The sequence below is a fragment of the Quercus lobata genome, chromosome 10 (genome assembly GCF_001633185.2).
Source record: "Quercus lobata isolate SW786 chromosome 10, ValleyOak3.0 Primary Assembly, whole genome shotgun sequence".
Classification (NCBI taxonomy): domain Eukaryota; kingdom Viridiplantae; phylum Streptophyta; class Magnoliopsida; order Fagales; family Fagaceae; genus Quercus; species Quercus lobata.
In genome coordinates this window covers 39,933,677-39,960,233 of record NC_044913.1, presented here as the reverse complement: position 1 = coordinate 39,960,233, position 26,557 = coordinate 39,933,677, and the positions used below count along the sequence as shown (strand labels likewise).

General features: G+C 34.3%; 2 protein-coding genes across 3 annotated transcripts; both read right to left on the bottom strand.

The window, feature by feature from the left end:
- Positions 1-891: 891 nt before the first annotated feature.
- LOC115964741 (protein disulfide-isomerase-like) lies at positions 892-10,712 on the bottom strand. Its single transcript, XM_031083998.1, has 11 exons — positions 10,522-10,712; positions 5,878-5,908; positions 5,470-5,757; positions 5,195-5,383; positions 4,971-5,096; positions 4,387-4,524; positions 4,174-4,293; positions 3,874-3,991; positions 2,307-2,419; positions 1,369-1,571; positions 892-1,050 (listed from the first exon to the last, which is right to left on the bottom strand). Exons 1-10 carry the CDS (start codon positions 10,710-10,712, stop codon positions 1,374-1,376), a joined length of 1,512 nt encoding a protein of 503 aa, XP_030939858.1. The 3' UTR covers positions 892-1,050; positions 1,369-1,373.
- Positions 10,713-11,649: 937 nt separating this feature from the next.
- LOC115965652 (trafficking protein particle complex subunit 2-like) lies at positions 11,650-18,733 on the bottom strand. 2 transcript variants are annotated; one of them, XM_031084921.1, is made up of 6 exons: positions 18,584-18,733; positions 18,031-18,118; positions 17,291-17,376; positions 16,921-16,982; positions 15,950-16,035; positions 11,650-12,144 (listed from the first exon to the last, which is right to left on the bottom strand). In XM_031084921.1, the coding sequence occupies exons 2-6, from the start codon at positions 18,109-18,111 to the stop codon at positions 12,052-12,054; spliced, it is 408 nt and encodes a 135-aa protein (XP_030940781.1). In that variant the 5' UTR covers positions 18,112-18,118; positions 18,584-18,733; the 3' UTR covers positions 11,650-12,051. The 2 variants fall into 2 exon arrangements, with proteins under 2 accessions (XP_030940781.1, XP_030940782.1); XM_031084922.1 differs by having other exon boundaries at positions 17,291-17,358; positions 18,584-18,717.
- Between the last annotated feature and the right edge of the window lie 7,824 nt (positions 18,734-26,557).

The following is a 26,557-nucleotide window of genomic DNA, read 5'->3' as shown; positions in this document are numbered from 1 at the left end:
TTCTATGTAGTGCTAGAGTTTTGTTGGTAGGTGTTTGGTGCTGCTCTATCTACTAGCTAGCTACTATATGGTGTTAACTGATATCTTGATTGTAATTTCAGTAAGTCTAAACATAAATTTTCTCACAATTGTTTTACAATTGCTGAGATACTAAGTTGAGCTTTTTTTTGCCTTAGGGTAATTTTGCAAACGTATTAGTTATGTGACAAAAATTGAAACATATTAGTTATGTGACCACTTTTAGAACTCGAGTTCTCATGGAAACTTAAAAAATATATCATCTCATGATTTTTACCATAAGACTTGTGTTCTTCATTTGGAACTCGAGTCCAAGAGTGGCCACATAACTAATATGTTTCAATTTTGGTCATATAACTAATATGTTTGCAAAATTAGCTTAATGAAAAATAATATATATAAATAAAAAATAACAATAAAAAACTTGTTAAGTTGTTAACGGTAGATAATAAAGTGGAGGTAATAACAAGGCCATGTGAAAATTAATGACTTATTAACTCAATTGTTATGAAAAATGTTGTATACATAGAAATATGTAATTTTGGTTGTAATATATATAATAATATTTTGTGAAGTGAAGTATAAGTCAGTAATCACAGTGGTTGACATAAGCATTAAGATTACAAAAGTTTCCCTTATTCATTCATTAATTAAACATAGCATGTATTGTTTTTGTGTCTTATTAAATGGTTGGCTAAAAAATCAAAAGTAAGATTACTAGGTGAATCCTAACGGTGCTAGCCTGCCCAACTTTAACCATCCCAAATAGATAGAGAGAGGATTCACAATAGATACATGCTGAATGGAACTAAAATAAATGTTTGGTGAAAAGTACACGATGTCACAGCTAAGGAAACTATGGCAAAACTAAGGATTTTTTGATAATGGAAAAACTGAGAATTACATGTAGCATACTTGTGACTGTCTTGCATCTCTTATTTTCTTCCTACTGCAAAAAGATTGTGAAGACTCGCTAATGTTGTCAAGTAAAATCCGCCATACAAGTATCTCCTCTTATAGTTGGAAGCACTACTGCAACATTTACAAGGAAACAGACAAATAGAATTCTTAAGTACACATCCATTAAATAACATATCTTACACAGCATAAATAAAGAAAGAAAAATCAGATTGTGCTGATGGAGGCATACACTGCATAGATTTTTACATATTTGAAGAATACACTTTAGCCAAGCATGATGGCCTGTGTTCCAGACATAAATATGGTAGACAATATACTAATACAGTTTCAAGGTGTAAAAGAACATTATAAATAGGACTCACTAGTTTCATCTTAAGATTCCAGTACTTCATTGGATAAATTAAAGCATAAAAAAATGTTAGTACTTACCTTAATCACAGTTCATCGTTCACTGTCGTATCTGGTTGGACTTGGACTGTCTGGTCCCGATTCTTCTGAATAAAATCAATGATCTCCTCCTTTGTTTTATTCCCATCATACTTCAACAGGATGCCACTGGTAGATTTAAAGTACAAAGTTGGGTATCCTTGTACCTCAAAGTTATCGCCTGGGATGTCATTTTCAGTCGCATCCTTGACAGTAGTAAGATCAAAACAACTCAAAATCAAAACCAATTAAGAATGTATATGAGACTGAAGAAGTACTAGAAACATGATAGAATTAACTGAAGTTAAAGTAAGTAAACAAAACAGATCAGACAGGTGAGTAGATGACTAATTAGAATACCAGTCAGTAATTGCATAAAAGCTAGCTATTATGAATCTAACATGTTTAGAAATATCAAAAATATAGGTAACAAAGAATAGACATAAGTTATATGAAACGCTATGTGACTAGTATAAAACTTGATGTAACATGTTTATTAACTTTGATTGACCAATCTCAAAGGGATAAATGAATGCAACACAAAGGTTAAAACATTTTTTTTTTATGCTTATTTTTACTGTGAGTTCATACCAGGTTTGTAGCTAAATGTTAGTCCTAAATCACTTTGTCTCAAGGTTTTGGCTTCATTGCTCTTTCCTTGAGGCTCAAGTTGTGCAAAGCTGCAAGCTATTAGCCTCAAAATGCATTAAATATGGATGCTTTGGTTTCAACTACTTAACCTATTTTCACCGATGGCCTACAGGGGCAAAATGTTGCAAAGTGCTGTGGAAAAATCTGTGCTCCAGGACAACAAGAACAAAGATTTAAACCAAATACCACAAAACTGAAATTAGTAGCACAATCTGAAGTATTAGTTATGTACAAATGGGCAAATGAACTGTCTTTGAAATACATGACTGGAAAAAAACAAAGATTCTTACCAGTTTTGCAATGAGAACATCAGTATCATTTTCAAATGAGCCAGCAACTTCTTCCAAAATTGGGGCCAGTTTCTTACAAAGTCCACACCAAGGTGCATAAAACTCTAGCAGAACTGTGAGTAGAACAAGTTAAAACCATTAACATTTTTTCTTTTCCATAATAAGCATTAAAGAATTGTTGAGGCAGAAAGGTGGAGAGTTATCAAGATAAAGAAAATATAATATTTACTCCATTTCAATATATTTGCCTATATAACAAATCATTGCCATCCTCACAAGACACAAATTTAACACATTTATAAACTTTTTGTGTAACATCATAATGCTATTTTACAGAAGTTAATTTAAAACTCTCACTACACCATTTTGCTTACAAAAAAAGCAGTTCAGAAAAGATTCAACTTTCAATCGCTGAACGAATTTTTGCAAACAATTGCGTAAGGCCTAAGCCCAATCCATATTAGACTGTAATTCATTAAGGATATTCTGGTAATTAACTCAAGCATAAAACTTTCTAGGGGTTTCTACTTTGGGACCAAGTTGGTCTTTATTTTGAATTCAATGGTCCTTAGTTTAGTAGTTAAATTAGGAGTCTTAATGCTACTTCTATAAGAGAATTCTCATATATATTGCGTTCAATCAATGTACTCAAAGAATTGATATTTCATAAATGAAATTATGATTAATTTGTTTTATTGAAAAATGCATGCCTAGAGTTTTCTCTCTTCTTATTCTTTGCCTCACTGTTACTATTCAGTCATTGTTTTCATTACCTTTAAACAATAACAAACTTCTCTCTCTCTCTCTCTCTCTCTTCTGCTTACATATCAAAACTCCAAAATTCACATACTTTCTCTACCAAACAGACACCCAAGAACCCCTTGAAACAACACTTAAATCCTAATATTGTTGCTGTCAACAATTTCCAGTAAGCAGATTTCTAAATTTGGAGTCTGTATTAGCCCCCAATGTGAAACCTTTTCAAACCCTATTTCAACCTACAAACCTTAACTATAGCCTTTCCTCACCATAAAAACTCCCAAAATCATAGCTTTTCCTGCCCAAAATCCCACCACTAGTACAGACAGAAATATTATCTAATTAGTCCTGCATCAGAAAAGTGAAGGCTAATTTCTTTAACTTAAAACGAGTAGGTTCAGAATACTTCATAGAGGGACTTTTACAGCACTGTTAAAATGGTAATTTATGGCATTATAATTAAGGGTTCTATTTTATAAAAGTGAGATTGCATGAGTTAGAATATGTCTTTCTGGCTGCATGGGCATAAATCAGATATTATTAATACTGATAAATGATATGTTTTATGAAAAAAATAGTAATAATAATCAAAGTGAAAATGAAACAGATATCACTGACATCAGTGGGACTGGTCTAGTCCCAACTCATATGTAGAGATCATTAGCTTTTCAATTAGGTTTTAGAAAATCAATTCAACGGCTCTTTTTGGAAGAAATTTCTAAAAATTTCAAATTGTGCGGTTTTAGACAAACAACTATAGGAATAAACTTTGAATGATGCAACTAATGAAACACTAATAAAGACAGACCATTTTTTCCAGAGTTGAAAACCATGTCATGTAGGCTTTCAGCAACAACCACTTTCACAGGCTCAATATTAGTTTCAGGAATGGGCTGTGACTTTATGAATGGCTTTAAATTTCCATCCTGAAACATGACCACATTGGAAATTAGAAATTTTTTAATGAATAAGAAAAAAAATCAAGCAATAAAATAACTGTGCAAGATTTTTCAAGTCAAGAAATGGAACAAACTACATTCATGAGGTGAAGAATAATGCATCACTAATATGAATCATATTAGTGGCAACAGAAGCAGGAGAGCATTACCGTGTATTGCTTCAACCAAGGTGCAATATGTTCAGGCTCCAAGTTTGGTTTAAGGTACTTCTGACCATCATTTTTTAGTATGAAGAGGAGAGGTACCAGGTCATCATTGAATCCAAAGTACTGCCCGCCCAAACCAAATACAAAGTAAACATAACAAAAGAGTAGGCTATTAAAAAATAACAATAAAAATGGGTGGGTTGGAAAAACAATAACCTCAAGTGGCCCTTGGCTCGCCTCAACATCAGCCATTAGAAAGCTTATGCCCTTTCCTTTGTTGTGCAAAGCAACATCATGAAATTTTGACTTGAAACTATCAACATGATCGCCAGTGAAGTTCAAAAATAGCATTGCCTACCAGTGTCCCCCAAAAATAAAGAAGGAAACTATTAGTAAGTTTATTGGGGGTAAGGCTGCCTACCAACCACCTCTCCAGATCCCACAAAAGTGGGAGCCTTGTGTACTAGTACTAGTATAACCGCTTTTATTTTTTCTTTCTTTATTTATTTTTAATTAGCACATAAAAAATCAGTAATGATATTAGGCAAAAAAAATGTATTGGATGAATTTTTGCATATAAAAATGCAATCTTATAGACCAAGAAAGCACAATAGGGAAAAAAGGTAAATGGAATTTCAAATATTAAAAAACTGAAAGGCTGCAGACTTGAATAAGGGCAATGGGGATTACCAGACCCTAGAAAAACATATAAGTGCACATCCACACCCAGCAACAACCAGTTAAAATAAGAAAGGAAATAGTATATAACAGTTTCATTCAGCACAAAAATAAATTGTGACCTTGGCATTAGGGCTGTTGAAGAACTTGACAACAAATGGATGGTTACTTGGATCCTTGTCGAAAAGAGTCACAATAGGCAAACTAGCTTCTTCAACAAACTTCTCCAAAGCATCCACATTAAAATCCTGAAAACAATAAGGCATAAAAAAAAAAATTGTTCATCATATTAAGAAGTATACCAAATGCCATAAGATCTATGTAATCAAATTGCATTCCACAGTACCTGGAAATCAACAAACAGTTCGTCAAATGGTTTTATCAATCTCACTGTTGGCCTCTCCACTGAAGATCCACCCTTTGGAAGGAGTTTGGCATCCAAAGTGCGACCAAACTTATAGTCAAAACGCAAATTTTCTGCTAAAGCAGTGAAGTTATCAAATTCCTCCCCAGAGAATTGTGGAAAAATTCCAACCTGTTGAATTGGACACATATTATTGGTACAAAGTGGACCTGCCAAGGGAAGAAACAGAAGCTGAAACTAAAACCAAAAATTCTTACAATTAAGATCTTGTTTTCGCCAATAAGGCTAGCAGCATCTTCCACAGATTTTATTTCAACTGATGCAGGATCAACTTGCTTTTTCATGTAAGCTACTATACGATCAGCTTCATGAGGGCCTTTATATTCTTGAATATTCTTTCCTCCATTTCTTAAAATCTTAAGAGTAGGGAAAGCCCTTATGTCAAATTCGTCTGCCAGTGCCTCATTTGCTTCATCATTTGCATCTATTTTTGCCAGAATGACTGGAGGGTCATGGCTACTCAAAATGGAAGCAGCTTTTTCATACTACAAATTACAAGATTTGCATTTGAAAAAAATTTATTCAATTAAGAATGCACTTGGCCTACATTTGCAAAGAATGGGGACAACTATGACTTTAACCTAATGAGAAAAGAAATTAATTACCTCTGGAGCAAGCTTCATAGAAAAGTTACACCTGCACAAGTGAAGGGAAAGATATATTAGACTGAAATATGAGCCCAACCCACCTATAATAATTTAAACTTCTGAATGAGAGATAAGAGTACACAGGTCACAGGAAACAAACTCGGGGGAAAAAATCTCGACTGAAACAATGTGGTAGCTAATACACATGCTTGAACACAAGCATCAATATATATATAAAAGCAGAGACCTCATGTGGGAAAGCATGAGGTTCTGCCAAGTGGCACCTTCCTTTGGCATAGTCTCTCTATCTTCCACATTAAACTCTATCAATAAGTGCATTCAGCCAAAACAAAAAACAAAAAACTCTATCATTAAGACTTATGTTTTCCCTTCATGCCTTTTAGCATACCTGGTGTAATTACACAGTAACACAAACCCATGTCTCTTTTCGCCTCTAGCTATTCTCTTACTTCTGTCTCTTCTCTTTCCCATACATTTGGTCATGTCATGCATGTGGTTTTGTCTCAACCTTAAGGAATGAGTGCAGAAGATGAAAAGCCCGCAAATCCACCACGGACATTCTCTCCACACTTACAAAAATTTATCTTTCACTCTCAAGCTTTGTTAATTTCTTCTCTCTTTGGATACTGTAAGTGCTTCACTCATGCCTATTTTTGCTTTAATTTTAATGTATTTCATCTGATGGTATGCCAAATCGTGAGAAACATAGATGGAGCTTTAGAATTATATAAATATTATATTATTGTTGTTTAAGTGTGTGTCTTTGCCTCTTTGGCTTCATTTGTGCAGTGTTGTTTGTCTCTCCAATTCTTATTGTTTTTACACTAAAGGTTTATTTTTGGTTTTATATGTTTTTGGGTGTCTAACAAAAAACCAGAAAAAATCACTAATTCAAATGTTTGACATGAAAACAAACTTTTTTTACAGATTAGAAGCCCCAATTTTGTATTTAAATGCTTCTTTAGCAACTTGAGAAAAGGGCTATGTCTATTGCTTAGTGGAATAGTGGATGAAAACCAACGTCAAGATCATTGAAGCTAGGTAATTTTTTTTTGCTCATATAATTCAAATTCTTCAATTTTTTAGACATAATTTTTTGTTGTTTTATCATTTGATCATAACTTCATAAGGTTAAAATATGTTTTTATATGTACCTTCAATTGTTATAGATTTTATGACTTGACTACAGAAGAAAAAAATCCTTTGCTTGGCTAATGAGGAAGTTTGAGGAATAAGAATTGAAAGCTTTTACCTTTTTCTATTGTGTATTCTTTAGGGTATTGATCAACCAAATTGGACATATAATTGTAAACAATTAAAATTTATTAGGTTTTAAATCTATATTTTCTTTCACATTCCCCTATATTCTCATATAGAATAATGAGAAACCTGTGAAAATTATATAAAAAGATACTGATTTTAAGCATTCATTTGCCCAAATATTTACATAGAAAGTAGCACCTTAGCTTTCTTCCTCAATGATCTGTTTGCTTCTACCAACATATGTTCTTGAACCAAAATGAAGGGCAGTATGTATCAAAAGCATATGGCATGGAAGCATATAAATAATACACATGTTTGAGACACATGCCCTATTTTGAAGAGTTCTTATCTCTAATGTGGCACTTGAGGAAGTCTTAAAATTATGAACCTAACAAAATAAAGAGTTCTTATCTTTTAAATTTTAATTAGTTCTTATCTCTAATTTGGCATTTAAGGATAAAAAGTCGTTCATTGTAGCATTGAGTTGTAAAGGGAGAGCAATTTGAACCTGGAGAAAGCAAAACTAACAACGATTGTCTAGGCTATTGATTTTGAAATTGAGATATGTGTAAGATATATCATCTTAGAGGGAGATTTAGCATATGCTATTGACAAGTTTCGATCTAAGTAGAGAGATAACTCATGGCTAGGAGCAATGGTAGAGGCAACAATATTAAGAAAAAGTATTATGCATAGTTATAAAGATAATTTTATATAAAATAAATATAGTTTTTAATTTTTAATAAAATATTTTAAAGTAAATTGATACAGTACCCGTGCATCGCACGGGACATCAGCTAGTTGTTTTAATCACACAAGTTTGAACAAGAATCTAATTAAGCATAAACTCTTGAAGGATCATTTAAAGTATAGAACAGTTTGAATGATGGTTAAATTAAATGTAAAATGTGCAAGAAATAAATACAGGGGATAAACTTGAGGTCTTATTGACTCTTATAGCCAAAAATGCTCAGTGTAGCTAAAAATGCTCAGAATAGGCTGCTCTCAGTAAATCACTGACTTTTACTATTAGAGGACTACTAGCTCACCAGCCACGGTATTGTTGGTCCCAAAGAAGGATGACAACCCCTCTGAATGGATGCAAATTTTTTAAATTTTATATCTTTTCACTAAGCCAAACATCTAAATGGGAAGCTATCATCATCCCTAAGGGAAAACATGGTGTGTGAGATTTATTATGTTGTGATCGCCCCTTCACATTCCTATTGGCAGAAGCGTAGGCCAAGCCACTATCAATAAGTGACCCTCTCCTATATGGCCAATACATGGGACATTACTCTTGCGGACCCAATAGGGCCAATACACTAGATATGACGCTGTTAATCATGTTTTGGTGACATCTCTTTTTGCATTCCTGTTATGATCATGTGGTAGTGAATCTATATATTCTTCCTTTTCAATTTTTTTTTTTTTTTTTGAGAAACTTCCTTTTCATTATTTATTCTGAAGTTTCATATTGTTATTAATTGTTGTAAATCTGTTACTTTGGTAACTAAATCATTGCACCTTTATCTTTGTATTACCTATATATATAACTTTGGTACTCATTATAAATTATTTTATACCTATCTTTGTCTTGTTAGTATGCCACTTCCTAGTCCTACTTTTCTTTTTTTTAAGAGAGTTCTAACCTATGGGGTCTGCTCCTGATGATAGTTCTTTATCATCAATCCAAGACACCAGTCAGTTTTTGGTATAGGTGGGAATTGAAATCCAGATTTCTTATTCAACCATAATGTAAAGTTATGATTTCCAACTATTTTGTGTTGGCTTTAATTTCGTGCCAAATTTGATTGTAGTTTCTTCAATCATTTTTCCTGTATGTATGTGGGTTTATTTGTAAGGGATGAATATGAGAAATTGGTGAAAAATCAAGATTCAAAAGATGAATCAATGGAATTCGCGACTAGCTCGCGAGAAGCAACCCGCAAAAAGGTCATGTGTGGAACATATGACTAGAAGCTAAAGAGTCATGCCAGACTGTGAATTTCGCAAGTGTTTCGCGAGAAGGACCAACCCGTGAAGCACCCGCAAAACTATTTGTTTGGCAAAAAGTTGTGTTGCTTTACCAAATCCTTTACCTACACTATATATACCATTATTACCCACGAATTGTAAGGAGTGCTCTTCAGATAGAAAACCCTAGCAAATATATTTGAGAGTTAGAGATTGTTATACCCACAATTATCTACATATTTCCTTATGGTTTTCCTCAAACTCCTACCTCTCCATCTCTAGATCCTTGAGAGGTTATTAGCCCAAACACTTACTACACTTATTCTGAGTGATAAGTGAGATTTTGATGCTGTTGGGAAGTATTGGAAGAAGCCATTCATTAGCGGATGCAATCAAGTTGAATTGCGGGATCCGAAAAGTTAGAGAGAGACAAGACTTCGAGAAGTCCGTTAGTAGAAAGAATTTGAAGAGCTCAAGTACATGGGATAGACTAGGCTTGAAAAATCTTTTGTTATTCGCATACTCCAACTTTATTCTCTAGTGGATCGATTTCGACTTGGAAGGTTACAGAGAGATTTATCGCCAAGTTCTTCGGTTTTCTTTTCGATAACACGTCTTAATGATTATTATTTTGTGTTTGCATCCCTCCTTCTTACTCTTTAAGCTTTTATTTTATTGTTGATGATGGATGAATATGGCTTAGGGTAGTGTTATCGGTTCATTGCGCTTATTTACTCCTGTTCTGCACTTTGTTTAAGTTAGAGTAAAAGCAAGCTAGTTGTAATTTTTAATTGGAGGTAAAAGCAAGCTCTTTTATTTTAGCACAAATTTGAGCTTTCATATAAGAAACTTCACCAGTTGAGCTAACTGGAACTCACCCAAATCCTACTTATTGGGTTATGTAGTTCATTATATATTATTTCAATATTTTTCATATCAATTTTCGTTCTTATAGTCTTAACATGATCGTTTAGGACATGCTCCTTATTCCCTTCAAGTTTCTCGTTGAGATTTCAAGTACACAGATACATTTGGATAGATTTTCTTTATGTATTTTAAGTTCAACTATCATTTTGGGAGTTTACATTGTCAAAGTTATTTTAAGATTTTTTTTTTTTTTTTTAATTTCTTATTTCGGGAAGACTAGATTACATGGTCATTTTTTTTTTTTTTAATTTACAAAATTCAGAAAAACCCATATAATTCAACAACTGAAATTATCATAATCACATGCATACTGATAATTTTTGGGGGGAAAAAAAAAAAAACTATTAATGCATGCTGACTAAAAGATTCAATATAAAAGCAAACTCAAAGCTACTGTCCTACCTTTCCAATGAACCAAACAAAACCATTATGAAGAAAGACACAGAAAAAGAGTGAATACATTGAGGAGCATACCATGGAGCATAGAACTTGACAACAATGAAGTTGTGTTTGGAGACAATGTCAGTGAAATTGGAGTGATCCAACGTAAGCACACGCACATGCTCTCCTTTCTCAGCAGAGACCAGTCCAGCATTGCACAGAAACGGCACCAACATGCAGAGGAACAAAGTGGCCCATAACTTAAAATCCGAATCGATGTTCATAGCTGTGTCTGTGTCTGTGTTTGTTTGTTACAATTATTGTGCTTTGTGCACCCTTTGTGCATGCGTGTTTATAGTTGTGTAGGCCGTGTGCATGAGAAATACTTGGCATGTTGATAAGAGAAGCAACAAACATGGCATGTGTGTTGCTGTCGTATAATTATGGGTGAGCAGTGGTATCACTACACATAGCGATTTCCAATCCTACACGCCCACAAAGCAATATTTGCCAATGTAAATCTTTGATTGGTAATCTTATATGGTACTGTCTTCTTTTTTAACTTCGAATGTTTCTGTTACAAATACCAAAATATGTCACTTGAGCTACAAGGCTATTGATGACACCATCATTCTTTTTTCTTTTTTTCTTTTTGATGGGAACACTATCATTCTCAAGTTTTCTAATTTTGGTGATTCGATGCAATAATAGAAAAGCCCTAGTTTTTTTGGTTATGACGCAAATGTGTTGTAACATTTTTGCTTGGCAACAACCCAATGTTGTCGAGTAAATTTAGAGATATAAAAAATTTTGAAAACTTAAGTTATAAGATGATAAATTGTGGTTAAAATAACATCATTTCCACATTGGTTGAGCTATGAAACCAGCTATGTTCTGCCCCAATTACAACAGACCACATGAGCAATGGTGAAAATAAGTTGAGAAAATTATGTTATCAAAGTTATTGTATTTGAAGCACTAGACCACGTATCTGATATAGTCGACCTATAGGTTTCTTCAATTAATATTGGTTGGACTGGTATGCAGCCACATCCGTCAACTTAAGGCAATTATCCACTGTTTTAGTCCCGTAATTACAATCATCTCTTTGTGCTTTGGATTTAGGAGAGAGGCAGCGTATGTTTTGTACATCATCTCTTCTGTCATGGCTTTGCAATGAAAGAAAGATAAACACAAATTGCAAAGGGTCTTTGCAAAAAGTTATATTCCACTTCAGAATGGCTGCAACTCATTGTTATAACATATCCTATAAATTTTTAATCGTCAAATCAAATCAGTAGATACAAGAGATGGAGACGACGTCTCCAAACTGGCAAAAGTAGAGATTTGCAGTGCAGCATTCCATGACAACAAATTTAGGACTAATATACACCAGCCAAAAGTTATTCAATCCTAGTGATTAATGCACAGATAGAGGGGGAAATCTGATGTATAACGAACAAATAACAACCCCTTACAATCATGAATTAAAATCATAAAGAGCATTTAAGCTTATAAAAAAGATCAAAGGATCAGAAAGAGGGGAGATTGAACTCAGGCTATTCAGACTTGCAACTCACTCCCAGAACCACTTGAGCTTGTCCCCAACAGAATTAGTGACCCCTACAGATATTTTCGTGCAAGGGCACGGACTTTTGTATCAAAGTGTGATGATGCAATGCGAGAACCAGGCAAGTACAGGGGATTAAGAAGAACCTGCATATTCCCAGACACCATATCACCCAGTTAACTTATTCTATAGCAGAGCAATGTCAGAATAAAATCGCTGAAATAAGATGTAATCACAAATGTTCCTTTCTAGCAGAAAGTGCCCAGTGTTTTTTTTTTTTTTTTTCCCTAGCCATTATGGTGTAGCACAAAAGGAATATTGTAGGAATTTAGGAAGGTAGAACAAACCCAAGGCTTCACCATCTAGAATAGTCTAAACCCTAAGTTTCACCACCTAGAGGTTCACCTAGAATCACCAGCAAGCAATCAGAAAATTCCAACAAAAATTTCCTAGATCAAAGCAAGCTATCCTCATTGAAAAACAATAGCAAGCTTATACAGACTACTAGGACTAATTTAACCCCAAAAAAAATACTAACATAATTAACGTCTTTTTTTTTTTTTTTTCTAGCAAGTACTAATAACATAATTAATTAATAAGACTTAAAATAAAATCCAATGGACTAATAGTAATAAACTATTGGCTTCTAACATTAAATAAATTGTCCTTGTGCTCTCTTCATCACATAAATATTGTAAGAGAAAGATGATGGATACTCTAGGATTCACCACCTAAAGGTGTTTGGAATCACCACCAAGCAGATAGGGAAGCTTCTCATAAAAGAAAGTTGTTATTCAATAATAGTCTAATTAAAATTACCAACTGGAGACTTTTTATAGAGCTTCCAAGAATACAAAAAATTACATCCCACAAAATCCTCAACAAAAAATAATCCGAAATATTATCTCTACCTGAAAAATATGAAATCTGATCTCTATCTGAATTCAAAATAAATAAATAATGAAAATCTGAATAGCTCTATCCCTAGTGAAAACAATATGCTCATCCAAAATGGAACCAATAGCTTCTTTATGTGCTTGTGGCAAAATTGGTGGTGTGGGCATAGGATAAGGTTCGCCATTGGGACATGGAGACTGGAGAGGGTCCTCAAAAAGGATCACAAGGGATAACTGTTGGACATTTATAAGCAACCAAATTCTCTATATTAAAAGTTGAGCTAATACCATAGTTGGAATAGAATATCTATGACATGCATTCAGACCGGTTCACTTAGAACCTTGAATGGGCCAGCTCTTTCTTAACAGTTCCTGCGGCAAACCATTAAGGCCAAATTTGAATCATGACAAATTCTAAATGACATCGACGTGAATCAACCTAAATTTTATATTGAATATTACTAGCATAAATTCGTTTGTTGATCTATTAATGCAATTTGTGCATGCGACTGGCAAACTCTATTGTAGACTTGGAAACCCTAGCATTGGATGACATTGGGAGACGGTCAAAAGGTTTCCTAGGTTTTTAACCATGCAAAACCTCAAAAGGACTGATGCCTATTGACCTATTGACTGAATTTTTATGTGCAAGCTATTGGAAGAATGGAATCCCAATTCCTAGCATGCTCACCTATGAGGCATCTACACAGATTTTTAAGCAAATAATGAAGACCTCTACTTGACCACTAGTCTGGAGATGGTATGCAGCAGAAAAGTTTAACTTTGTGCCTAGCAAGTGCCAAAGGGTTTTCCAAAAATAGCTCATGAACTGAACATCCCTGTCAGACACAATGGTTTTAGTTAGGCTGTATCACTTGACAAACTTGTCAAAGAAAAGTTTGGCAACCTTGGAAGCAACAGTTGTTTTGGAACATAGGATGATATAAGCCATTTTAGAGAACCTATGTACAACCAAATGAAATCATGCTTTCTAAGGGTGCGGGGAGACATAGTACAAAATCGATGCATATATCGTCCCAAGGGTGATCTGGTACAGGTAAAGGGGTGTAGAGGCCAGTGTTTTGATTACAATGCTTGACTAGTTGACAATGGTGACATTGGTCAATTATCTTGGAGACGTCCCTTTTAAGGCTTGGCCAATCGAACTGTCTTTCAACCTCCTCAATGGTCTTATCACACCCAAAATGCCCTGAAAGCCCACTCGCATGCACTTCCCACACCAAGAAATCTCTCACCGATGTGGGCAGGATATATAGCTTTTTAGCCTTAAATAAATAAACATCTTGGAGGTAATCATCCACAATTGGATGTTGCTCAGTACTCAGATTAGTGTACACCTCCCCAAAGTTCAAGCACGATTCATACTCTTCTCAAAGTCTTTTCAAACCGTGTTTCTTTTGTGCTCATCACCAAAAGTAGGATTACTAGACGACTCAAAGCATTAGTTACCTTATTCTCAACATAAGACCTATGCTTCAAAACAACGGAATTGCATTTGCAAAATGTTGTAGGTTCACTTGATGTTGATTGATTTGCTACAAGACCATTGAGAGCTTTGCTCGGTAAGGTTGAGTCTCTCCCACCCCAGAGGAGTTGGTGCGAACACCATATCTTATGGGAGAAATATTTTAGATTTTCTTTTTCTTTTTTGTTTATATTGAATGCTGATAGGGATCAAATTTCATATTTTTTTTATATAGGGATAAGATTTTAGATTATTTTTAGTTGAGAATTTTGTGGGATGTAATCTTTGTATTCCTAGAAGCTCTATAAAAAGGCTCCAAGTAGTGAGTCCAATTAAACTAAGGTGGTGAAGCCTAGTGCCCATTTCAGCCAACTAACCATCAACATTCTTTGGCTGAGTGGCATGGACTGTCCTGCATCAACTAAAGCCTAGACTGTCATTCATCATTTTAATTTATTTTTTGATAGGTAGAATCTTTTCAACAAATGAAATGTTAAAATCTATGATAGCGTGCAATATGACAAATTAAAAGGTCAACAAACCTAGAAAACTGCTTTTTTTTTTTTTTTGATAAGTATTAAATATATTAGAAAAGAGCAATAAAAAATTACAAAGCAAGCTGCTACCACAAGAAGTGGCAGGCTGGCAGCAGACAAACCTAGAAAACTCTCATTGCCATTGATTGGTCTAGATAGTCATGAAGCATGCATTATGCATAGCATTATTTAATTTGGTGCCTCCTGTATACCCATTTCAAAGAAGGGAACTGACCATCAAAATGATAGCATTTTAAAAAAAAAAAAAAATGATAGCATTTAACATAATCATAATTATTTTTGGTATGTTATCTAGTGGTTCTAATGCCATTCAGCCAAGGTACCACCTATGAGCCTCTTCAGAACAAGGAGCTGAATTGAAAATTATCAATAAAAAATAAAAATAGATAGATGAAACAAAATGTAAGGTTACTCTGTGCACAAGTTGAAAAGGAAGAAAGATAAGGATGCACATTAAGATATTTGCATGAGAGCCACAAATCAAATTGTAACTTTTTGCACTATGCTGCAATTGTTAACTCACTTAATTGAGTTCACTTTTTTTTTTCTTTTTTCTTTTTTTTTTGAGCTGCTCTTTGTCAGCTATGAGCAACTTTAGGTTTCATAAAACCAATGACTCAGATCTTTGGATTAACATTGGCTCCTTTTTAGCAAATACCAGAATAAGTGTATGTTTTCCTTCTAGAGGTGGCCCTTTCATGAAAGTGTAATAACTGGATACTGATCAAAATTTCACTATTGATTCTACATTCTGTAATTGCAGAATGTAAACCAGGAAGTAACTATATACCATTTGGCAGTTCATTTCTAACATCCTAAAGCTTCTGGATAAAGAGTTATACTCTTAACAGCATAAAATCATAACATGTAAAAGAACAAAAATAACTACTCTACATCATGATCATCATTGTTAAAGAGAGTTAGTCTACCAGAAAGAACATGTTACATAGTAAAATAATTAGTATGAAAGTAAAAAAGGAACTTGATAGAAAAGTTGAAATCTATTATTTACCTTTATATAAAGCTCGTGAACCTCTTGGAAAAAGCTCTTAATTCCATCATCATTACGAGAGTCATGAAGCAGCATCAATCGTGTATGTAAGCTTGTGGTCAAAGAAAATATTAAATTATAACTGATATACCTGCAGAAAACTACAAAAATAACAAAAAGACCTTTCACTGTCGTAGTTTTGTAGCATGCCAAAACAATACAACAGTGACTACAGCCACAAACTGGGTATTAAGAAGATAAAGAAGACATGTGGGCATCATTATTATCCCATCCTATGTGTTTCTCATGTGTGTGGTACAACCATACAGCTATGGCCATGTCATTGTTTAGATTTTAAATAACTAACATTAACTAGTGAAAAGTTTTTTGACTTATTGTAAGAGGCGAATAAATTCCATTTTCAACACAAGTCTTACAACAGAACACTAAGAGATTATCCCAATGACCAGAGAAAATCCGTCAAGATGGCCTTCTCAACTTGGAGATTTCATATGATGGGGGTTATGTTTTATACTAATTTTAGATATAAAAGTTTACAGGATCCAAACAATGGTGACCATCTTACCAATGCATAACCTAAGAAGCATGGTCATAGACACAGACATGGACACACCACGACAACACAGCGACACAGTAATTCTTGAAAATTTAGGACATGACACAATGGGGATATGACAATAAATTAATTAATATTCATTAGGTATATTTTATTTATTTACGCATAGTTTACTTTATATTTATTTGAAGTTTTCAAAATAAATAACAACTATCAAAATTATAAAAACATAACTTTAAAATTAAATAAAAAAAAAATAAAATAAAATAAAAAACCTCCCAACACACACATGCAAGAGTCCCCCCAACGTGTCTAACATTAAGAAAATTTTAAATTTAACTTTCTCTAATGACAAAAATAGAAAGTAACACAAATTTTATGCCATCCATAAATCATCCACAAGTAGAAAGGATATGACCAGCTGTAACATATACTGACACCACCAAATCATTAAATCTGTCTATGGCTTTCAAGAACCTGTATTAAGAATGTAAGAAAGGAGAATGTCAGGAGGTGCATTGATGACAAAAATAAGTGTAACATAAGAATAATGAGAACTGCTACGTCTACAACATTTTCACAACAAATCTTAGGTGGAGGTTGTTACTAGTTTTAATTTGAATCCACAATTAAAATTACTTTTTTACCCACTACTAATAACCTACCACATGGTATTTGCTGTGAAATTGTTGTAGACATAGCATTTCTCAAAAAATAATAGACAAAAGCATAGGCGTTACTCTGGAATACATTGACATATTTATATCATGAGGGACAGAACTCACATGGCACTAGTAGTCCATGCAATGTCCTGAACAATATCCAAAGCGGCATGTAATATGAACTGATGCAACTGAGCAGCATCTTCTCTCTGTTAGCAAGATATACAACACCAACAACAAATAGCTTTTAAAAAGACCCTAATGTAAACGCATATGGTGAGTTTTTTTTTTTTTAACACTAAAGAGAAAGAAAAGGATTGTGATGATAACACACTGCAGCAAAGAAGGAAACAAAACTCAATCATGAATCAACATAATAGCAAAGCTCTCTTCATGCAGATCACCAAGTGCCTTGTAGCTTAACTGGCACCTCTTGGTGTTTCCAATGAAGAATTCCAAGGTTCAAATCCCCCCTCTCCCCAACAATCGAATTATGAAAAAATAAAGATCATGATATTGACCAATGCTTTTAGCATCACATTATTTGTTCCCTTTTATGATTCTACATCCAGGCGAGATATCAAAACAAAATTCTATGTCAAATAGAATGTTTCTTTATCTGGTAGTAGTTAGCCTTGAAAATATGCGTTACAGATTACTTCAATAGAATTTACATGACTATAAAAGAGAAAACACTAAAAGTCACACGCAATTATGCATCCCCAATTTTTTACTCTAAAATACAGGCATTTCTTTACCAAAGAAGAAAAATAAAATAGATATTCACAAGGAAAAAACAATTTACAGTTTCTACAAAAGGAAAAGGAAAACGTAAATACAAAGATGAATAAAGAATGTCATACTTTAGCAGCTGATCCAACTTCAGCTTCATATATAGGGATGTCGTTCCTGCTTACAATGATAAAACAAGCTGTGGTTGCCATTAACACCCTGCAAAGTGTAACAGAACTTCAATTAATTAACAAGAATATAGTACATCATGATGCATTATATACACAACACCCCAAAAATAAATAAATAAATACACCCTCATTGTGGCACCATGCATATCAACATGTGAAGCTTTAGTACATAAAAATGAAGGGGAAGCAAAAATGAATGTCTCTGGCGCATTTCATCGAACACCTTTCATTCAAGTCTAATTTTTCCTCCTGAATAGATAGCTATCTATCAACCCCAGGGAAACAAAATTGAACTGGAAATTATGACACCCAAAATCATGAAACCCAAAAGGGTCATTTCCAAAGATCCAAATTTTCCTAATTTTCATATCTCAGAGGAGAGAAAACAAAAATTTTATCTGATATTGAAAATAATAAATACGTTGGGTTTAACTAAAAAACACAAATCTGATATTGAAATAGAGTAAAAGAAAAACAAATAGAGTATGAATACCTAATCCGAAGGTAGGCTGTGCCAAAAGAATTGAATTCTGTAAACCAGAGTCGTTGAAGGAGGCCGAGAAGAGTGAGCGAACGGTCAGTGAGGATCTGTGCTGGTTTTTTTTTTTTTTTCAGTTTCCTTTTCAGTTGGTTGGCGGGCTTGGGCTTAGATTGGCAAGCAACACGGAGGCCCATTGAGTAACAAATAAGTGGAATAGAATTCTTTTTTTTTTTTTTCCAAAGGCTGTAATTTTTATTAAGATAATTTAATCAAATCGGCTAAAACTACAATACTAAGCTGTGGAGAACATCATTCATCCACACCAATAAACCACTAACATTTCTAGCATAACTAACATGGTTATGACTTATAAATAATTGAATTGTCTTCTCAATTTTAACCTGAACAAAGGTACTTGCTAGAAGTTTGGTCTCATCTGCAAGATGACCACAAGAGAGATCTCCTCACTTAACAGCAATTTGAGGACTACTTCAGAAACACCCTCTAAAGAAATTGGCTAGTTGTTGTAGTATTCACATTAGTTTGTGTAAAAATTTATGTTTATTTTAGTATAAGAACTTAACTTTTTTTAATTTCACCTAACCACTTTTCAAAACACTCACATCAAATTATCTATTTTAATACTCTATTTTATTCAAATATCAATTTTTATTGGTTTTTGTAAGCATTTCTCTCTCTTCATACACAACAATCATCATCAACTCTTTTATGCAAATGCAAAGAAATGATAAAGAATTCTTCTGCATGAGCAATAGTAACTTCTAAATTTGCAAAAGTGTTGTAGCTAAATCCTATTTTGCCTCACAAGGTATATAAATTGATAAGGATGTTTTTTGGGGTTTATTGGGTAAATTTTGGGCCTTATGCTATTTTTAGCATATTTGATATGAATACTCTTAGCTAGATGCCCATTGTTGACCATCAAACCATAAGAGGACTAAGGAGTAAGGTATCTTTCATGGAAAAAGGTTAGCCCCAAACCAACTTGGAATTATCTTCCTTTAACCTATTATATAATGATTGAAAATATCATTTATGTGTAGTTTTAGTTATATTTTTTTTTTTTTTTTGAAACATGTGACTTATTTAAATAATACACATGGATAGTCTTATAAATTACCACATAGTGGGTTGTAGAAGATAGTCCAAACAAGTGTAAAGCTAAACTTTGTCCTTTTTTTCTGCATATCTCTCAGGTTGTAGCGCACCAAAATCTTGTTGACGCTTGTTTGGCTAGGGTGAAAATTAGGCAAATTGAAAGGGGAGGAAAAAGTGGGAGAAAACCAGTGTTTTCCCCTATTTGGTTTAGGGAGGAAAGCTAAGAAAATAAAATAGTGGTCCTAAGTACTTTCCAACCTGATCCACCAAAACTCAATCTCTCTGTATCAAAGAGAAAACCAAGTGAAAAGAATGTAAATACTCTCATTTATAAGTTTAGCAACACCAGCCACTTTATTATCTTTAGGAGCATAAGTAAAATTTACAAAATCTACTTGTTTTCATCATCTCATTTTTCTTCTCAATCAAATAAATAAATTTTTTATTAATTCTCTATCTGTTGATGGCCATTTTTGTTAAAATTCTACCAAGCCAGTGTGAAGCAAAGCTTGACTCTCTTTGGGCCCATCATACATATTTTATTTGTTTATGCATGGTTAAAGTCCATGCAAATTAAATCTAGATTAAGGGAGTGTAGTTTGAAAGGTATAATTTTTTTTTAAAGGTTTTTTTTTTTTTTTCATTGACCCAAAATATAGGTTTTGTTAAGTGGATTAGGGCCACTTGCAAAATATGAGAATCAGAAAAGCTCACTTGTTGGCCACTATCAAATTTATGGATACATTCATTGCTCTACTTTTTATGTGGCTAAAATTTCGGTCTAACCATCTTTAGCCAAGAAAAAGCACCTAACCTTTTGATACTATTCATGAGTCTCGTTGCACTTTTTGGTACTATTCATGGGTTCTATTATACTATTCAGTTAGCTTTTAGTATTTTTTTTTTAACACTTTCAGCAAAAAATTTTCAATTTTAGCTAAATAAGTTGTTCCCAAACGGACCCTTAATTGAAAGCTCTTTGATAAGGTTTGTTACATTTAGCAAGGTCCCTCAAAAATGATTTTGTCCAGTCCAAAGGGTTCAAAACATCAAGCTTAGTCCCAAATTATGACTAAACAAGCTCATCCCATTATCTTGGCTTAATAATGAATGTAAAATGTTCAAACTTGACTCGAGCTCATATCAAGCCTATAAATGATATTCAAGCTTGAGCTCATCAAAAAGTTTAAAGTTTGAGCTCAGCTTAGCTCGACTTAATTCATTAGTCAAGACAAATTCAAGCTCAATATCAAGCTTTTGAACTTGAGATCCAAAATACGTGCATTATCAAGTCTATATTATTTAAACTAATTATCAAGTTTATTTAGTTGGAATAGGGGTCCCAACTCCCAATGACTTAAAAGTCTTAAGAAGACATGAGTTTAATTGTCAATCTCATATCAAACTAATACCAAACTCATAAACAAGACTAGGCTCAGCTTGTTTTGTATAAACCCCTAATGCTCACAAGCCTGTTTATGAACAATGTTTTTGCTTAAACTTGGCTCATTTATTAAACAAGCCTAAAACTAAGGTTCAAACTTGGATTGTTTATAAACAAACAAATATGAACAAGTTTTTAATTGAGTCAAGCCCAAACTATTTATGAATAGCTTAGTTTATTTACAACCCCTAATTATTAAATTATAGTGTCTATTATAATCCAACAAACATGCTCTAAGCATATTTTAAAAATGTTTTCAAAAACTTTGGAGAAAGGAATATGATTCTCCCTATTTGTGGTCCACCATTCAGTTTGTTACTACATAAATATGTAAATATACTTCCGAATCAAGAATATCTTGATGGTATTTATCTCTCTTTTCGAGGTTGGGATCTTAGAATTTGGATTAAACGTTATCGTTGTTGGGGATATTACACAATATAATAATGAAAGAACAAGGTTAACACTAAAGACAAACATAAAATAGATAACTTGGAGGCATAATATTGTTTTCCTTAGACAATATTTGCCCACACTATTGTTACTAAAGGGTTATCGCAAATTTATCCCCAAAATACAACCAAGATGTTGGGTTTTACAGATAGCAATTTTACAGAATGACTACAAGATTTCTTGTGTCTCTCCCTAAACCCTGAACATAAGCCTCTATTTATACTCATGGGGTTATATTTCGTCAAAAGGCACGTATGGAGAGTTAAAATGTTTCATAAAACCATTCACAAAACTTGAAACCTCTTCAACCTTTTTGAACAGTCAGTAGAAAATTCTGCAAAAAATTTCAGTTTTTGAGTTTTAATCAGTCGAGAGTTCCTTTCGATCAATCGAACAATCGATCAAATAGGAATCGAATAGCGATCGAATCATCCAGAGACTTTATGATTATTTTCTCCATCATTTCGATCGATTAAGCCAAAGATTCGACCGATCGAAAATGCTGAATTTCAAATTTTTACTTAGAAAATTCCAGAACTTGAATTTTCACTTTATGAAACCATATTCTCCAAACTCAAACATCATTATTCGAACATATCCTTATATATACCTATATATACAATGATCGTAATTATAATGAAGATCTATTTCACATGTAAAAACAAATATTAAATAGAAAGGTGTTGCAATGTATTACTAGCAACCATCATTTCTTTAATATTTGTCTTCCCATGCATGTGATATATATTGAGATCCATTTCTTTAATATTTATTTGATGCTTAAAGTGTACAATCGCAGGCTTCAAAGTTGAATTCTTGGCGTTTTAATTGTGCTATCAAACCCACAATTAAAGTTAAACAAAATCCCTATCATAATTAGAGCCTTTATGGCTTTTATGATAAGATTCAAATCATTAGAGAAATTGAGCCTCACATTAGAGGACAACAAAAGTGCATTTGCATTGATGGTGGTGATGGTAACACAAAGGACCCTGCATTGTGGTTTTCATGTTGTGCATACGTGCTTCAAATTATAGCCATAAAAGTCCACATGAGAATCTTCCAAGTTTCAAACTTTCAATTACTACTATATAATGAAGTGTGAATGAAAAAGTACACGGGGAGCCACATGATAATCTCCAATCTCCGTGATTTTTGTTTTGTTTTTGTTATAAAGATATTCACATCACAAGTCAAACCTTTATCAATCAAAATCAAAACTTTACTATTCTATTAAAGATGATATGTAGTGTTGCGTTGGCCTGTTGGATGGTAGTTATTTCCGGATGTCATATTTAATGTGTAATATTAAGAAGACAATTTCACTTTTCTTTTTCTTTTTTCTTTTGATGAAAATGAAGACAATTTCACTTAATTCTTTGGGTGCATCACAATCTCATAACTCACAAACCATTTAATTCTTATAAACCTTCCTTGGATTAGTTATTAGTTATTTAACTTATATCAATGCTTCATGCCCTCATGGCTTTTTTTTCTAATCAAGACATGTCAAGACCGCTAATTTATTTGGAATTAATAAATGGATTTCAATTTTATGAGGTTATGAATCACACACCCCTTTGTTAAACCATTTATATTTAATAATTTTCTTATAATATGATTTGGTAAATGAATAAAATATTTATCAAGGGGAACAGTTTCTTTTTTGGAAAGAGTTTCAACCTAGATCTCCTCTAAACCTAGGCATGCCTAGTGTTTTCTCTCTCTTCCACTACCCATCCCACAACAAATTCTTATCCATTTGATTTTGTTGTAAGTCTTTCTCTCTCTTCTCGATGGGTAAAGCTTAGGGGCTCTTTCTACCTATCTCTCTAGCATTCATCAAGTGGTCTCAGGCATTCGCTACATATTTTGGGCAAAGATGCCTTCCCAGCAGAATGCCTCCTAAAAGAGGCCTTGGTTGGATACCAAAAATAGGCCATTTTCCCCCCTTCACCAAACCATACCCTCTATAAGTCCCTTGATCGTGGGCCCACCCCTTTCTGCATTGGTTGGGTACAAATTTATGGTGCTCCAGCCATAGCATGGTTGTCTTATTGCTTCTTGCCTCATCTTCTTCCTTTCTCAGACAGGTTCTACCTCTACTACTCAATTTTGTCTTGTTTTGCTCTTTATTGAGGCTAAAGCCCCTCACTCATGTTTGCCCTTTATAAGGAACGATGAGGGCTCGTTGGACTCTCCCCCCTCCCCCCCCCAATCTTATCTTTTCTTAAGCTTGTGGGATTTCCAACATCTTATTATCTGTTGCTGATTTCTATTAGGCTTGCCCATTGGGCCTTTTTCCTTCCCCTTCCTTCTTTGGGCCCTTTTAAGGCACGCTCCCCTTTCTCTTGAAGAGGGCCATCTCTTCGTGGCTGGCTCTTCCATATAACCCATGGGCCGATGTGTTCCACTCCTTGCTCTTCATGGGTATGCCTTCTCTTTGGGCTTTTATAACTTAAATGTTCTTGCCATTATTTCCTAATCTTTTTATTCTTTCCTTTAACTTGTTTCTGGGCTTTTTTGCCGTTGGGCCTCTTTTAACAAAAGTGGGTAACAACAAATAATAATAATAATAATTAATAATGCACAAAAATCCGTAGGCTGAATGCTCCAGGCTACTGCAACGGTTTGATGACCTGAAGAGGAAGAAAGACTGTCAAGGGTGACCGAGGTGAACCGGCCAAGGACCCTCTAACGGTTAAGTTAGTTTTCTCTCTAGAACGCAATGATAGTAAGTAGGTGAATAATCGAACATACCTTGGGCAGATGGAGTTAGATCCCTTTTATGGTGAGTTTTTAGTGGATCTACTTGTTCGAATCCACTACCTTCATGGGAGATGTGTATGATTAGTGGAGAAAATAGAGCGGATTTCAGGGAATCCTCCTCACGTTCTGGAATGATAGATTGTGGTCTGATTGCTTCGTGTTTGTAGAAAAATCCTTTGAAATTTACTAAGTTTCATTTGATCATTCATGCCTTTGTGTGACATGGACGACTAGGTTATTTTGGACGGCCATGACGTTTGTGAACAGATCCTATTCATTATCTGTGGTACTTTTTATTGGGCCCCCTTTCTCATGGACTAGTCAGGACATGGTTTGGTCATGGACGACCATCATGGATGAATGGAGCTTGATTTAGCCCACCATCAGTTGCTCCCTTGTCCTTGTGTTGTCCATATCACTATTGAAATCATTATTATTATTTTTATTTTACACGTGGCAATTTTTCACTCGTTGATGAGTTTTCCACATGGCGTTGTGGGGTAGCTTGGGATCTTCAAATGCTCGTTGACACTCATCGGTCCACTTAAATGCTTTCCTTAACACCTTGAAAAATGGTAAATACTTGTCAGTAGCTTTTGAGACAAACCTATTAGGTGCAGCTACTCGTCCAGTTAGGCTCTGCACTTTTTTGACATTCTTTGGTGGCTCTATGCTTAGTATTGCTTGGATTTTGTCAAGATTTGCTTTGATTCCCCCTTGTGAGACCATGAATCCAAGAAATTTTCCTAACAAAACTCTGAATGCACATTTGTTCGGGTTCAGCTTTATGTTGTATCGTCTAAGCGTGTCGAAACTCTCCTGAAGGTCGTCTAAGTGAAGTGCCTTCTTTGTGCTTTTGACCAACATGTCATCCACATATACCTCCACATTCCGCCTTATTTAAGGATGGAACATATGATTGACCAGCCTCTAGTAGGTCACCCCTACATTTTTCAAACCAAAAGGTATCACTTTGTAGCAAAACAAACCTTGGCTGGTGATAAAAGATGTTTTCTCCTTATCTACCTCATCCATTTTAATCTGGTTGTACCTTGAGAATGCATCCACGAAGCTCAGCAGTTGGTGCCTCGCTGTTGAATCTACCAACTTATCAATACGTGGCAAAGGATAGCTGTCCTTGGGGCACGCTCTGTTCAAATCAGTGAAATCTACGCATATCCTCCTTTTGTCATTAGCCTTCTTAACCATCACTACATTTGCCAGCTAATCTGGGTAGTAAACTTCCCGGACGAACTTTGCTATAATTAGCTTCTAGACTTCTTCCTTAATGACATTATCTCACTCTGGGGCGAACACTCTTCTCTTTTGGCAGACGGGCTTGTAGGACAAGGATACATTTAAATGATGGCTAATAACACTTGGATCAATCCGGGACATATCTTCATGACTCCAAGCAAAAACATCAGTGCTTCTCTTGAGGAATTGGACGAGATCCTACTTCGTTTTCTCCCCCATGCTTGTTTCGATCCTGGTAAACTTCTCTGGGTTGGATTCGTCTAAGGAGACGTCTTCTAGTACTTCCACCAACTCTGCAACTGTCCTTCTTTCCTCGATATTCATCGTCTACATTTGCTCATCCATTGCTAACATGGCCAAATAGCACTCTCTGGCCGCCAGCTGGTCAACCTCTACTTCTCCTATTCCATACTCCATCAGAAACTTAACAAATAGATAATAAGTAGATGTTGCAGCTTTCCAGCTATTTAGGGCTGGTCGTCCTATGATGGCATTGTATAAGGACAAACAATCAATGACAAGGAAATTCACTTCCTTGGTTATTTGTCGTGGGTAAGAGTCAACCACAACTATTAGGAAGATGGTGCCTACTGGTAGAATTTTCATTCCTCCAAATCCAATTAAAGGCACATTCACTAGACGAAGCAATTCCCATTATCAACTAACACCCCTCTCGTTGTGTAATTTGCAATCATTAAAGTGATAACAATTGCCTCTTCATGAGGATGATGCAATCTCCTTGTAACCTCGTCAGTGAAGGAAATGATTGGTTCATTTGCCCCCATTGTTAGGAGTAATGCCCTTAAATCCTATTGTATGATGCTATATATGACATTATGTATGACTTAATGTTGTGATTAATAAAGTTGTTTTATTATTATCTGAAATAATGATAACATGAATATTCAGACATTATCATATAGTCCATGAGATGCATAGTAGGT

Bases quoted from the DNA above. Each gene is read 5' to 3' on its own strand.
- LOC115964741 (XM_031083998.1), bottom strand. From the start codon at position 10,712: ATGAACATCGATTCGGATTTTAAGTTATGGGCCACTTTGTTCCTCTGC. The intron at 5,097-5,194 runs GTACTGTGGAAT...TATTGTTTTCAG, and splicing joins AACTGTTTGTTGATTTCCAG to GATTTTAATGTGGATGCTTT. The intron at 3,992-4,173 runs GTAATGCTCTCC...GTCATGTTTCAG, and splicing joins CTTGGTTGAAGCAATACACG to GATGGAAATTTAAAGCCATT.
- LOC115965652 (XM_031084921.1), bottom strand. From the start codon at position 18,111: ATGGCAACCACAGCTTGTTTTATCATTGTAAGCAGGAACGACATCCCT. The intron at 16,983-17,290 runs GTGAGTTCTGTC...TTCTTAATACAG, and splicing joins GCATGGACTACTAGTGCCAT to GTTCTTGAAAGCCATAGACA. The intron at 12,145-15,949 runs GTAAATAATAGA...GGGAATATGCAG, and splicing joins TTCACGAGCTTTATATAAAG to GTTCTTCTTAATCCCCTGTA.